Here is a 16,464-nt window from a genome sequence, read left to right on the forward strand (position 1 = left end):
ATATAGGTATTCAGAACAATGTTTTTTTTAATTCAATTTTACTTTATCTTCATCTTCAAATTTTCTTCCTATTCCCTTCACCTCATTGAGAAAGCAGGAAAAACAAAACCTTTTACAAATGTGTATAGTCAAGCAAAACAAATTAATTCATCAGTCCTGTCCAAAACAAAATATGTCTCAATCTAAACTAAGTCCAACACCTCCTTATCTGGTAATAGGTGGCATGATTCCTCATGGGTTCTCTGGAATTGTTGGTCATTAAAGCAATGCTTCTGAAAAAGTAAATGCCTACCTCCTCACCCTCACTGGTGTTTCCTGTAGCAGCTTTGGCTTGTGCATAATTAAAGTTAAAGGTATCATCATTGTAGAAATAACTCTGAAAAACAGCCCAAACGCAAATAATTCAGAACATTAATATACTAAATAAAGTTTTCAAATAAGTTATAAAAAATAACAGCAAAAACATATTTATGATTTTATGAAGCATTCTGTTTTACTTTATTTTGTTTATCCAAGCTTCCTAATTGGACTGAAAACTCCTTGAGGACAGTGAATCGTTAGACCTTGGTTCATAGCTCCAAAACAGCTAGTAGATATTCATAAATGTTGCTGAGCTTGAGGACAAGGATAAAATAACTAGGTTATGTATGTTCTATTGGTCTACTATTAATTATCTGTGTGAGTGAAAACTTGAAGCTCTGGAGAGATACATTGATACTCTGAGGTAAAAAGATGGGAAATAAAAGCAGAGTTTTGTAAACAGGTTGCAATGTCTCTGAAGTTTCAGATAACTCAGGGAGCTGGGAAGAAGACAGAAAGGAGAGAATGAAGGGATGTGGGCACAAAATGCCATGTGTTAGTCTGTGAAAAAAGGGTCAGACATAAAGTCCAGTTTTATCACTATTGCCATTTATTGATTTTAAGATTAAGAAAATTTGGTGGGTTTCCACAGTGTATACTAAATATGCTAGAACATATTTAATGACATAATAGCAAAAGAACTGAGTCTGGAGTCAGAAGACCTGGGGTTCACATCCAAGGCCAGACAACTATGTGACCACTAAGACTGAAAATTGACTTCATATGTGAAGTATTTTTAAATTACAGTAGCTCAGATTTGTTCCATAGAGAACTACCTGTCCATATTCTTTGGAGAATGGCTGTCAATTCTCACATATTTTAGTCAGTTCTAAAGTTTATCTTAGATATCAGACCCTTATTAAAGAAATGTGCTTCTCACTGCAAAGATTCCTTCCCATTTGTTTCCAATCATTTTTTTTTTAGGTTTTTGCAAGGCATTGGGGTTAAGTAACCTGCCCAAGGTCACACAGCTAGGTAATTATTAAGTATCTGAGACCAAATTTGAACTCAGATACTCCTGACTCCAGGGCCAATGCTCTATTCACTGCTGCCCCCAGGTCCAATGGGGAGGCTAGGTGGCGCAGTGGATGGCGCAGTGGATAGAGCACTGGCCTTGGAGTCAGGAGTACCTGGGTTCAAATCTGACCTCAGACACTTAATAATTACCTAGCCATGTGGCCTTGGGCAAGCCACTTAACCTCATTGCCTTGAAAAATCTAAAAAAAACCCCCAAAACTTCTGAATTTTATGTAATCAAATTTGTCCATTTGATCTTCTTTGATCTGTTTTATACCTTATCTGGTTATGTACCCCACCCCACATCCATAGTTACTAAAGGTATTTCCTTCCTTACTCCTCTAATTTGTTTGATTTACTTTTTTTATATTTAGTTCACATACCCAATTGAAACTTTTTACACCATATAGTGTGAAATTTTTTGTCTAAATCTAAATCCTGCCATTCTGATCATGATTCAACTAATAAGAGATGATTTATGGTTCAACAAAAACTCCTGGAAAAATTTTTTAGAAGTTTTTGTTCAATCACAAAGTTTTCCCCCAATAATTGAGATCTTTGACTTTGTTGAACACTGCTACTCTATGCTACTTTTTTCTAGGTTATTCTATTGACTACCTTGCTATTTTTTTCCATTTATTTATTTATTCTTATTTTGTACAGATAAATATAGACCCACATGTGTGATAGAGAAGAAAAAATTATAATAATAATAATAATAATGATAATAATAGTAGGTATGGCCATGTGGCACAGTGGATGGAGCACCGGCCCTGGAGCCAGGAGCATCCGAGGCCAAATCCAGCCCCAGACACCCAACAATCACCCAGCTGTGTGACCCCATAAAGCCACCCCAACCCCACCGCTCTGCAACCCCCCCAAAAAGTACCCAAAATAAAATAAAATAGAAATAATAATAATAGTAGGGGTGGGCCAGGTGGCAGACAGAGCACTGGCCCTTGAGCCAGGAGCACCCGGGTCCAAATCCGGCTTCAGACACCCAAGAATCACCGAACTGTGCAGCCCCAGGCAGGCCACCCAGCTCCATTTGCCCTGCAAACCCCGCCCCCCCAAATAGTAATAATAAAAAATATGCTTCAGTCTGTATTCCAACACCACCAGCTCTGTCGTGAGTGGATCACATTCTTTATAAGTCCATCACAAAAGTTACTTACATATTTTTCCACCATTTCCATTGCTGATCACAACTCCCTCCTTTCATATTTCTCCACCACCATGTACTATATTTTCTCTCTCCTTTCATTAACTCTGCTGTAGGGTAGCTGAGTGGTGCAGCAGACAGATCCCTGGCCCTGGGGTCAAGAGGCCCCAAGCCCCCATACCACCCCTTAGGCCCAGCATCCACCCGGCCCTATGGTCCCAGACAGGCCATCCAATCCCAGCCCCTTACAAGTAAAAAAGAAAATGTGTTATATCTGACCACTCTCCCACCATGGTCCATCCTCTCCTCCATCACTCACATCCCCCCTTCCCCCTGTCCCCCTTTCTCTCCTTCTTACTCCATATATCTATACCCCATTGAGTATATATATATATATATATATATATATATATAATGTGTATATATATATACACACATATATATACATATATATATATATATATATATATATACATATATATATATATACTGTTTCCTCCCCTAGCCACCTCTAATGAGAGCGAAGATTCCCTCATTCCCCTTTGCCCCCCCCCTTCCATATCATTGCAATAGCTCAGTGTAATAAAGAAAAATCTTATTATATGAAATATCTTAGCCTATTCCTCCTCTCCTTTTTTTCTCTCCCATTACATTGCCCTTTTATCTATTGGCTCCATTTTTAGACCACAATATATTTTCAAATTCAGCATTCTCCTTTGCTTCATCTATAAAAGCTCCTTCTACCTGTTCTATTAAATGAGGTTCCTATGAGTATTATCAGTATCATTTTTCTATACAGGAATACATGCAGTTCATCATCATTAAGTCCCTCATATTTTCCCCTTCTCCTCCAATCTCTATCCTTCACCTGAGTCCTGTATTTGAAGATCAAACATTCTGTTCAGCTCTGGCCATTCCAACAGGAACATCTGAAATACTTCTTGTTCATTGAAAGTCCATCTTTTTTGCTGGAAGAGGACATTCAGTATTGCTGGGTAGTTGATTCTTGGTTGCATTCTAAGCTCTTTTGCCTTCCAGAATATTATATTCCAAGCCCAATGAGCTTTTAATGTAGTTGCTGCCAAGTCCTGTGTGATCTTGACTGCAGTTCCATGATATTTGAATTGTGTCCTTCGGGCTGCTTGTAATATTTTCTCTTTGTCTTGGGAGTTCTGGAACTTGGCTATAATATTCCTGGGTTTTGTTTTTTTTTTTGGATCTCTTTCTCGGGGAGATTGGTGGATTCTCTCCATTTCTATTTTTGCCTTCTGCTTCTAGGATATCAGGGCAATTTTCCTGTAGTAATTCTTCGAAAAAGATGTCAAGTCTCTTTTCCTGGTCATGACTTTCAGGTATTCTAATAATTTTTAAATTATCTTTCCTGAATCTGTTTTTCCAGATCAGTTTATTTTTCACTTTTTCTTCTAATTTTTCATTATTTTGGTTTTGAAGTATTAGGTCCTGATTTCTCATAAAATCAGCAACCTCCCTCAGTTCCATTCTACCTCTGAAGGATTTGTTTTCCTCAGAGAGCTTTCTTATCTCTTTTTACATCTGGCCAATTCTGCTTTTTAAAGCATTCTTCTCCTCAATAACTTTTTGAACTGTTTTATCCATTTGACCTATGCTGGTTTTTAACATGTTATTTTCTTCAGCATTTTTTTTTTGGATCTCCTTGACTAAGCTGCTGACTTCTTTTTCATGTTTTTCCTGCATCTCTCTCATTTCTTTCCCCAATTTTTTCTATCTCCCTCACTTGATTTTCAAAGTCTTTTTTGAGCTCTTTCATAGCCTGAGCCCAATTTGTTTTTCTTGGAGTTTTTAGATGCAGGAACTTATACTTCCTCATCTTCAAACTGAGTGTTTTGATCCTTCTTGGGATCACAGGCAAAGTATTTCTCAATAGTGTTCCTCCTTTTTCTCTGCTTACTCATTTCTCCAGCCTGTGCCTGGGTTTGGGGTGCTTCCTGAGCTTCTGAGTATTATTGGGACACCCTCCACAAGGATCTCAGCATGTGAGGCTGTCTTCCCTCCTAGTCTGTGAATGACCAGAAGTGTACCCCTCTGCCACAGGGCTGAGGTGGGGGGGGGCTGCTGTTCTATTGGGGGGGGCCTAGACTGTGATAAGGATCTGAATGTGGTCAGAACCCCAGAGTCCTGTTCCACTCATGCCCTGGGGGCTCTTGCTTACCAGCTCTGCCTGCTTCCGGTTCCTGTATCTGGGCTGCTGTGGCCTGTTTGCTGAGTGCTCTGAGGGCTGGGCTTCACGTGCTCACTCTGGCAGAGGTACCCCCATGATCCCCCAAGTTGTGTCTGGTGCTCCCTGGGGTGTAGATCAGGAAACTGCCCTGGCTGCTGAGAGCCGTGGCTCCCAGCACCCTGGGGCTGCCTCTGGGAGGCTGAAGTTCCTTCACTCTGGCAGGCCGCCCCACTAACCCTGTGGAGCAGAGCCTTTCTGCTTTTTTCCAGGTTACCTTGGGTTGGAGAACTGCCTCACTGCATCCCTCTGTGGATTCTGTCTCTTGAAAATTTAGTTAGAGTCCTTAGTTTATAAGTTTTGAGCAAGAGCGCCTAAGAGATGATCCTCTCCTGTTGCCATCTTGGCTCTGCCCCCCTTTCTTTTTTTAAACCAGTACCAAATAGTTTTGAAGATTTCTGCTTTAATTGTTGTTGTTTGTCCTTTGTTTGTGAAGCTGACCAATGATATCAAGATGTTGGGGTAAAATAATGGATATAATGGGTGACAACTTGAGCATGAACTGAATTTAAGGGTAACCAAAAGAGGAGTTCTTAAGTTGTTCTACACATTGGCATAATTGCTAGAATAAGTTTACAGGCTTCCAAAGTGATTAGGTTGAAGGTTAATATACATATGCAGGTACAAATTTTGGCTTACTAAAATGTCATTTCTTGTGTGTATATATTTGCAGATACATAAGCACTGAAATATTTGTATATATATGTATAAAAATACATATATGTTTATACACATACAGGTAAACTAAATTTCACTTCCTGAGTGAACCTATGAGCAAGATGGTGTCCTGAACAATTCAGTTCTATTTTGCAGTCCAATGTAAGTTAATATGTTTGTGTTCTGAAATGCTGATAATTTTGTGCAATCTCTCAAATGTAATCTAACCCTTACCATTTTTCTTTATTAGTTCTAGGCCCAATTTATTGTCCATTTGGAGGGCTCCTTGGGTTGTAATTATGCAGAACTAATGAAAAGACATGGATATAAATCACACAGGACAAAAAAAAGTTGTAGACAGGATTAGATTTGCAGCAGTGAAATACAAAGGTATTCATGAATTAATCCAACAGACAATCTGTTCAACTGCTAGATACCTGTTCATTCCCTTGATTCATTCCCTTAGTAATCCTACTAAAGTCAGTTTATTTTACATGTCTAAGGATCTCCTGGGAAAATATATGACTACAAAGCTTTAGTTGATTAAAAAGACAATCAAAAGAAATCTTTTTTTTTAAGTGTTATGGGAATTATATCCTAAGGCCTAGATGCATTAAGCCTAGGGTAGACTAGTTTTTCCTTGTTGCTGTTGTTTATTGCTGTTCATCTTTCATTCTCAAAGAGTTTTTCCTTAAAAGGTATCCAAAGAGATATAACTGATTTAGAGAACTAAGCCATGAGCTTCCTGATTGCCTAAATAAAAAAAACATCTAGCCTGAAGGACTTTAGCACCTCCTTGGGCTTCTGACCACAGATCAGCCACATAAATATCACTAGGAAGTTGTGCTCAATTGAATTAATGCTTTATTCTCAAATAATATCATTTCCTAATTTCCCTAATAATCCCTTTCCCATTTATGGCTAAGCAAAACTTCATTTGTAAGTTATTAGATGGACTTCCTTTCTTTCCATAGAACAAATTTCCCATCATTCTGGACTTCTTCTCTCTGTTAATGCTACATCCTTGACATCTTTTCTTGCAATAACAATATTTCACTGATATCCTTTTTTTAAATAGATTTTTTGCAAGGTAATGGAGTTAAGTGGCTTGCCCAAGGTCACACAGCTAGGTAATCATTAAGTGTCTGAAGCTGGATCTGAAATCAGGAGGCCAGATTTGAACTCAGATTCATATCCTTTGACAAATTTATGGCCACTTCCAAACTCTCATTCTGCTGCCACTGCTCAGTGACTATTCCTTGAGCATAGATATTTTCTGATTTTAGTGTCCCTAGCACAGTGCTAGGCAAAGAATAGACAAGAAATGCTTGCTGATTGACTGACATGTAGCAGGAACTCCTGTTATGATATATTTTTGAATACAATGACCTCTGATTTTTTCCTAACTCCTGAATTTCTATAAATTAGATTTTTTTAAAATTGGACATAAAATAAATTTAATATATTTCAATGGTTCACTCATGAAATCTCAAGGATTAAATGTAAGCTCCTCTAGTTTTTAAAATCCTTCACAATGTAACTGCAACCTAAGTTTTCAAACTCATCATCCACACACTGTATTATACTTCCCCATAGTTTAGCCAAACTGATCTTCTTACTGACACATACGACAGATTCTCAAGAATTTAATCACCAGCATTTGAGGACTGTGTAGAGGCTGGCTCTCTTCAATGTAAAGACAGTCTCTATAAAATCAGTTTTTCCCTTTACCTCAAAATCTCTTTCTGATGAATAAATGAATGAAATGCAAAGAAAGAAATGAATGTAAAGAAATCACCCACAAAGATGTCCTATCTTCCCCCAAGTATAAGTTATAGGCAGTTTCCTATACATATCTATGTTGAAAGAGCTCTACTGACCTTGACAGAATTGAGGTAAATCAAGACATCATCAAATTGTCGAAGCAGGAAGAAGCAGGAAGCCATGCATTGTCTCCCTGGTATTGTATCTGTAGAAGATAACAGCATGTCAACTTAGAAGGCAAATGTATCATTTGATCTGAAGCTTAGGTGATTATAAAATTTAAAAATAACTCAGGCCAGTCAAGATATTTTTCCATAATCTTCAAACAACCTAACATGTTCAAACTCAGAATTATCTCATCTTGAATTTATCTGTTTATGACCTTCTTTCCTTCTAGTATCTAATATCCACAAGACTTTCATTTGCAGATGCCTGTGATGCCTGAGGTGAGCTTGTGCTACTATATCTAGTCTCTCTGACAACAATGAGCATTAGGAAAGAGGAACAGAAGCAAGGAACAGTCATCTTTGACCAGTAATACATAGGAAGAATAGACTAGAAGAAAATGCTCAGATCTCATTTTGGCTAAGGTTTTTCTTTCCCACAGGACTTGTTGATCAGTTGTTTTTTGTCATGCCCATCTCTTTGTGACCCCATTTGAAGTTTTTCTTGGCAGATACTAGAGTGGTTTGCCATTTTCTTCTCCAGCCCATTTCACAGATGAGGAAAATGAGGCAAAGAGGGATAAAGAGACTTGCTAGGGTTACACAGCTAGTGAGTAAAGTCAGATACAAAATCAGAAAGATGAGCCTTTCCCACAGCTTAGGAAAGACCTTGAATGCCAGGTAGTCTTTAGATTTATTTCAAGAGAAAACTGAGAGACTTTAGAAGCTTTTGACTAAGAAAATAACATGAAAACAGCAATACTTGGAAATTTAGTCTAGGAAACATATAATTTAGGAAAGATTATAAGACAACCCATTTTAGGTTTTTTTTTTATTTTTGCGAGGCAACGGGCTTAAGTGGCTTGCCTAAGGCCACACAGCTAAGTAATTATTAAGTGTCTGAGACTGGATTTGAACCCAGGTACTCCTGACTCCAGGGCCAGTGCTTTATCCACTGCACCACCTAGCCACCCCATGTGCCACCTAGCCGCCTCAACAACCCATTTTAAATGTCAACTTTCCCTAAATTCTTTTCATCAGAAATGCATTCTCTTTTTGAAATCATATAGTATTTTGTTTTGTATCTCTCTTACACACATTCTTACACACACTCTTTTTCAGATTATATTTGTAGTTATTTCTTGCTTCCCCTATGTCATTCAGTCACTCAACTCACTTTTTGTGACCCCATGGATCAAAGCAAGCCAGGCCCTTCTATGCTCCACTATATCCTAAAATCTATCCAAGTTCATATTCATTGTTTCCATGACACTTCTACCCATCTCCACCCTTTGCATCCCCCCCTTTTTTTGCTTTCAATATTTCCCCACATCAGAGTCTTTTCCAATGAGTTCCATCTTCTTGTTATGTAGCCAAAGTATTTAAGCTTCACCTTCAGTATTTGGCCTTCCAGTGTATAGCCTGAACTGATTTCTTTAAGTGGTGACTGATTGATACCTTGCTGTCTAAAGGATGTTCAAAAGTTTCCTTTAGCACCACAATTCAAAAATGTCAATTCTGTGGTGCTCAGCTTTCCTTTTGGTTCAACTCTCACAACTGCTACTGGAAAAAACCGTAGCTTTGACGTCAAGTATGGACCTTTGTTGGCAAGGTGATACCTCTGCTTTTTAGTATATATATTACAGATTTTCCATAGCTTTCCTTCCAAGAAACGAATATTTAATTTTATGGCTGTGATCATCATGGGCAGTAATTTTGGGCCCAAGAATATAACATCTAACACTGCTTCCATTTCTTTTCCCTCTACTGATCAGAGGGGTTTGGCTTTTTTCTTTTATATTAAGCTTTAAGTCATCTTTTGCACTCTCTTCTTTCACCTTCATCAAGAAGTTTCTTAAATTCTTCTTCATTTTCTGTCATTGTTGTCACTGTCTGCATATCTGAGATTACTGATATTTCCCCTGGCAACCTTAATACCAGCTTCTGATTCATCCAGCCTGGAATTTTGCATAATATACTCTACATATAAATTAAATAAATAAGGTGATAATATATAGCCTTGACATACTCCATTAACCACTAAGTTGGTGCTGTTGATTCTTGATCTGCATATAGGTACCCCAGGCAACAAGTCAGATGATCTGATACTCCCCTGTCTCTGAGGAATCCATATTTTGTTGTGATCTACATAGTGTAGTCAAATGAATTCTGGAATCCCCTTGCTTTCTTTATAATCCAGCCAATATTGGCAATTTGGTTTCTAGTATCTCTGCCTCTTTGAAAATCAGCCTACTTTTATAGTAATTCTCACTTCAAATATTGCTGAAACCTAGCTTGAGTAAGTCTAACTTTGCTGGCATGTAAAATGAGTGTAACTGTTGTGTAATTTGAACATTCCTGGCAATTGCCCTTCTTTAGAATTTTCTAATCCAGCAATAACTGTTGTGCTTTCCTTTCAAATTTGTAGGTATATTGAGTCCAGCACTTTTTAGGGTTTTGAATAGCTCAGGTTAGAGTCTTTTTATTAACCTTATTGTTAGCAATATTTCCCAAGGTCCCCTTAACTTCCCCAGTATATCTGACTAAATAACCACATCACTATGGTTATTTGTGATGTTAATTTCCCCATGAATAAGATGGGCCAGAAATTTGAAAAAAAAAAGTGTTACATCAAGTTATTGAACTCAAGTTTTATTCATCATAAAATTCACATAACTCCTCATCACTGTCAAAACTCCCATCCATGAGCTTGTCCTCATCTATATTTGATGACAAATAACTGGCTCAGAAGAGGCTCTGACTGCTATCCTCCCTATGTTCTGATCTGGGGTCGATCACAAGCACTCCCTGGGTAAGTCTGGTGTGTGGACACATGCTTAGTCCAATTTGATTGTGTTCTCCTTTGAAAACAGTCACTTCTTTTCCATCAGCAATTCTTCTTGCCTCATATTGAACTATCTTTGTGGACAAAGGAATTCCAATGACCCTTTGCTCTTCAATCCATCTCTTCAATTCCCCTCTCTAATTCAGGCCATTTGACTGACTTGCCTCTCATGGTCTTCTGCTGTGGCGTTTTCAGTTGGGTTTCTTCTATCTGTGATCGGTCTTGGATTGTTTTCTCAGTTGAAGGAGGACCAAACTGATGTTCTACAGCATGATTTCCATTCACTTTTGCAAACTCAATCACTTTGAACTTGAATTCAGCACTGTAAGAAAATCTTTTCTGAGCTATTTCTGGGCAGAATGTGACAAATTGTTACCCAAATAACAGTAACAAATGTGAAACAATAAGCGCAAAGACAACAAGCATGAAAAAGTGGGAAATGCAAGTAAAAAAACTACAACCACTGAATAAGACACTCCCAGTTTTTAGACTCAAAATTTTTGAAACAGTGTCCATCTTATACATAGGGAAATACAGTAATTCTTTTGTGTATTCTTGCTACCACTTGTCAATCTCTTCTGCTTCTGTTAAATCCCTATTATTTTTGTCTTTTATTATGCTCATTTTATATGAAACTTTCATTTTTTAACTTTCTTGAAAAGGGCTCACCTTTTCCATTTTATTGTTTTCTTCTATTTCTTTGCATTGTTTAAGAAAACATTCTCTCCTTGCTAGTCTCTGAAATTCTGCATTCAGTTTCCCTTTCCCTTTCCTTTTTTCTCATATTTTCTTTTCCTCATTAGGCAACAATTTTTGCTCTTCTTTTTTTGTTATGTTTTTTGTTGCTGTCTCCCATACAATATTGTTAAGCTATAACCAAAGTTCTTCAGGCACTCCATCTAGCAGATCTAATCCTTTAAATCTATTCATCACTTCCACTTTAAGTGGAAGTCATTTAAGTCAAGCCTATATGGTCTGATACTTTTCCCTACTTTCTTCAATTTGAGCCAATCCATAGTCAACTCCAGGTCTTGTTTTAATTGACTGTATAGAGTCTCTTCAACTCTAATTGCAAAGTATATAATCAATCTAATTTCTATGTTGATTATCTGGTGATGTCTGTGTGTAGAGTTGTCTTTTGGGTTGAAAAAGAATATTATGATCAGAAAGTTATCTTTGTCTTCCCTGCTTCATTTTGTACTGCAAGGCTAAATTTGTCTATTATTCCAATTATCTTTTGATTTCCTGCTTTAGCATTCCAATCCATTATGATGAATGTGACATTTTTTTTGGTGTTATTTTAGGCCTACATATAAAACTGATAAACTTTAGCCTCTTCAGTATCAATAGCTGGGGCTCCAAATTGTGTTATTGTGATGGTGAACAGTTTGCTTTGATTCAAACAGATAACATTTAGTCATTTTAAAAATTATATCTCAGGACTGCTTTTCTTACTCTTTTACTGATTATGAGGGTTACTCCATTTGTTGTTGTTGTTGTTGTTCTTCTTTTTTTAGATTTTGCAAGGCAATGGGGTTAAGTGGCTTGCCCAAGGCCACACAGCTAGGTAATTATTAAGTGTCTGAGGTCGGATTTGAACCCAGGTACTCCTGACTCCAAGGCTGGTGCTCTATCCACTGCGCTACCTAGCCGCCCCTACTCCATTTCTTCTAAGGGATTCTTGCTCACAGTAGAATTCACAGTGATCATCTGAATTAAACTCATTCATTCCCCTCCATTTAAATATAATGACATCCAAGATATTGATATTCAATCTTTCCATCTACTGTTTGATTCATAGATCTTACATTCTAGGTTCCTAATACAACTGTTTAAACTTTGTATAGTATCAGATTTTCCTTTGGTTACCAGATGCATCTACATCTTTGGATCAACTGCTCCATTTGTACTGGAGCTTCTTGTCATTGTCCCCCACCATTCCCCAGTAGTGTATTGGACTCTTTCTGATTTGGGGGATTCATCCTCCAGTGTTATCTCTTTTATCATTTTAGTACTGTCCATGAGGCTTTCTTAGCAAAGACACTGGAGTGGTTTGTCATTTCCTTCTCCAGTGGATCACCTTTTATAGATCTCTCCACTATGATGTTTGTCTTGAATAACCTTGTATGGCATAGCTCACAGTTTCATTGAGCTTCACAAGTCACTCTGCCACAACAAGGCAGTAATTAAAAACCCTGTCTTGTTCACATTTATGTTCTCCTCAGGGTTAACTCTTTAGAAATGCCAATTTTAAAAGAAGCTTGACTCATAAAGACCAGTCCAATTATTGGAGCAAAAGAGCTATGGTACAAGGAAGGGCTTTGAAGAAAGCAGCAAGGAGAGGAAAAAGGAAGGGGAAGGAAACAAGCATTTCTTAAGTGTTCAGTACATCTCTTAATCTCACTGGAGAAAAGAGGAAGGGAATCAAATGATGCCAAGCACAGTTATCAAAATTAGAAAAATTATTGATATAATAACAATGACATTATAAAGACAAACAACCTTGAAGGATTTTAAATACTCAGATTAATGCTATGAATAATCACAATTCTAAAAGACATATAATACATACTGCCCACCCCAATAGAGAAATGAATGGCTCAGTGAGAATGATAAATAGTTAAGGCCAAATTTTATATATATATATATATATGTTTATGCTTATGGACAAGGTCAATGTGAGAGTCTGTTTTGCATGATTATGCACATTTTTACAAGAGTTTTTGTTTTTCTTTTTTCTAGTGAGGAGGAAGGAAAGAAAATAAACAATTGTTTATTGAAAAAATATTTTTAAACAATAAAGAAAGAGACAAAGTTGATGGATATTAGAATTTTTCCAAAAGATATTCTCACAAAGAGAACAACAGTTAAGTAGAAAGTTCTAGAAAAGGCAAGAAAATCTCTAAATTAAATTCTTTTCAATAGATCCCAGAGGAACATATGGTATTTTTATCACTACTATTTAATGAAGGTCCAGAACCCCTTGGAAAGGATCTTCCCTTTAGAAGAGGCAAGAAGAGCAAAAGTAGATAGGAAACAAAATACACAAAAGAGAAGCAATGATAAAACTGCACATGAATAATGAGGAAAATGAGGAGACAGAGGTCTAAAAAAGGGGTAAATTTGACATGTGTAACCATGAATTTTGGTGGGATTTAATGCATGACTGTAATGTCATAATGGAAGATTATACTATATCCAGAAGAAAACACAAGTAAAAAATAGTAATTGAGTAGAAACACTTAAGAAAAATTTAATTAACCTGTATCAATCAATAAACTTTGATCCCCTGAGGGAGGATCAAAAAAGGGAAAAACAGAATACTGCAGTAGAAGTAAAAAATCTCCATATCTCTCTCATCCTCAAAAAACCCTCACTTAATCTGTCCATCCCCACTAATTCATTCCATATCTCTTTTTCCCTTTGGTGGCTAAACCCTTTTAAAGGGTCATCCTATTCTTTTCCTTTCACTATCTTTTTAATTTTCTGGCTTTGGACCTCATCATTCAACTTTGTTGAATCATTCAGGTTTGTAAAGCACTTTAAATGCCAAATAGAGTCATTTCTATTTTATTTTAGAGACCAAAAAAAAGAGGCACTGAAACTTCTTTAGGAATGACTTTGTTTTAGGAATATTAATTTGAGAGCTATGTGGAAGATGTATTATAGAGGGAAAAATATTGGAGGGAGGGAGCCGAATTAAGTTATTACAATAACAGACAAGAGGAGTTAAGGTCCAGGGCAGCTAGATGGTGCAAGGGATAGAACACTGGCCCTGGAGTCAGGAGGATCTGAATTGAAATCTGGTCTCAGACACACAATATTAACCTACCAGTGCGACCTTGGGCAAGTCACTTAACCCCACTGCCTTGCAAAAAACTGAAAAAAAAAAGAGGAGATAAGGTCCTAAATCGGATGGTTGTGGTAAAGTTGAAAAAAGCCAGACTACAATATAGGATAAAGAAGAAGGGACAGTATTTCCACCTGATTAGATATAGGGAGGAGAAAGAAAATGAGGAGTTGAGGATGACTCCTAAGTTGAGAAACTGGATAAATGGAAGAATAGTGGTATCCTCATAAAAACAGCTAAGTTGTAAGTAGGGATAGATTTTTTTTTGGGGGGGGAATAATTAATTCTGTTTTATACATTTTAGGTTTGAGATATTGATAAATCATCCAGAGACAGACATTGAATAGATGGAGATATGGGACTGGAACTCAAGAGATGAGAGACCTGGAGAGATGATAGTTGAATCCATGGGAGCTGATGAGATCACCAAGAAAGAGTGTAGAGAGAGAATGGGAAGCTAAGGAAAGAGTCTCGGATAAGAATTTAGCAAAGGAAGGAAAAGAACTAGTTCATAAAAACCCAGAAAAGAGAGTGTTTAGAAGACGGGAGTGGTCAAGAGTATAAAATACTGCAGAAAAGACAAAAGACAGCAAGGCTGAGAAAAGGCCATTGAATTTAATAAGAGAGAGCACTGGTGACCTTGGAAAGAGAAGTTTCAGCCAAGTGGCAGGATTAGAAGCCAGATTACAAGAACCTAAGAATGAGCAGGACATATGAAAGTAGAGGCAATGAAGCAGATTTTCCCCCAAGGGGTTTACTTATTAAAGAGAGAAAGAATATGGGATGATAGCTGGAAGAGTTGGTAAGATGAAGAGAAGGATTTTTAATGATGAAAGAGATCTGGGTATATTTGAAGGCAGTAGTAAGGAGCAGCTGAAAATTAGGGAGAAGGGAAGATGCTAGGTACAAGTTCTGGGAGAGATAGACTACTTAACTGCTATATAGCTGAAAAAGAAGAGATTTAGGAATCAGTCTGCTACATATTATCAGTTTGATCTTAGGCAATTCACCTCACCTTGGAGGGGATGCACTAGATATTAAATGAAACAATAAATGATATAAGGAAAAGAATACTGAACATAGTTAAAAAATGCAACTTAAATTTTAGATGAAGAGGTTTCAGAGCTCAGAGAAAGGATAAAGTAGGATTAAATTCTATGATTTTATAAGGGGAAATCAGCTCAAGAATGATAAGCTTATCTCAAGAACAAAAATTCTAATAATACAAATGGTTTAAAGGAGAAGGAAAAGAGGAAGCTCTCTGCAAAGGCCAATATTGATGCAATGAAACTACAAAACTACTCTAAGTCAACTAAGAATAGAGAGGATAGAGGCAAAAGAAACCTCTCTCATCATCTCTACCAGACAGATGACCTCCACATCCTTTCTTCCTATGCCTTCTCTCTTTCATTATCTGGAACACTCTTTCTATGGTTATTAGACTTCCTTTCATGCTAAATTTCTTCCTCTCAGACTCTTTCCATTTTACTTGTCTGAAATCTTACTCCTAGTGGAAGACGCTAAATGTAAAACTAATTGTCAAATAAGACTCAGAGGAGATAATAAAAGGCAAATAGATACTTATCAGAATATGAAATTTTAAAGTTTTGTAGAAACAAATAGTTGCAACAAGAATAAGAAGATACAGTAGAGGAGGGAAATAATCTTTTCTAAACTTCTCAGGGTAAAGAATAAATTGTTTATTTCCTTTGTTTAGAGCTCTTGCCTGATGAGAGATCTTATAAATGGCTTATAAACCCCCTGGCCTTGGTTATTTCAATCTTGCCATCAAAGAGAGTATAGATTTCAGACATACCACATTCACTAGCTGAACCACCCACCAACTGGAAGAATTGCTGGGCAATTTTCAGATGATCCCTCTAAAAGACAAAGAAATTTTTTTCATTAAAAAATAAGCAGTGTATTCATATTTTAAGAAGAAAATAATAATAATAATGATAATAACAATCTCATCTTATTGCTAATTCTTCTTTTGAGGTTTAAAGTATCTACACATGTAGAATTTCATTTGGTCCTGCAAAAATTATCAATCTTGTGGCTAATGAGAAATTGATAGATTAGAATCCAAGAAAATATGCATTGGACTTCATAGACAAAAAGGGAAAAGAATCAATAAGTATTTGATGTCTGATACACACGAGAACTAAAAGCATCACTGACATCAATGAAACATATTTTAATTTGATTTCTATTTTCAGTTTTACATTAATATATTTTATTTTATGTTAGGTTTTTGCATAGTAATGGAGTTAAGTGACCTGCCCAAGGTCTCACAGCTAGGTAATTATTAAGTTTTTGAGGCTGGATTTGTATTCAGGTCCTCCTGACACCAGGGCTGGTGCTCTATTCATTGCACCATCTAGCTGC

The 16,464-nt window shown here is 36.9% G+C and overlaps 1 protein-coding gene across 1 annotated transcript in view; it reads right to left on the reverse strand.

Moving 5' to 3' along the window:
• IFT56 (intraflagellar transport 56) overlaps positions 1–16,464 on the reverse strand; it is a 76,282-nt gene that overhangs the window by 10,009 nt on the left and 49,809 nt on the right. The window contains 3 exon segments of the mRNA XM_074193584.1: positions 293–376; positions 7,334–7,422; positions 15,893–15,956. Of these exon segments, the coding sequence (XP_074049685.1) occupies positions 293–376; positions 7,334–7,422; positions 15,893–15,956 (237 nt within the window).

Source organism: Macrotis lagotis, chromosome 7 (genome assembly GCF_037893015.1).
Source record: "Macrotis lagotis isolate mMagLag1 chromosome 7, bilby.v1.9.chrom.fasta, whole genome shotgun sequence".
In the NCBI taxonomy this organism is placed as follows: domain Eukaryota; kingdom Metazoa; phylum Chordata; class Mammalia; order Peramelemorphia; family Peramelidae; genus Macrotis; species Macrotis lagotis.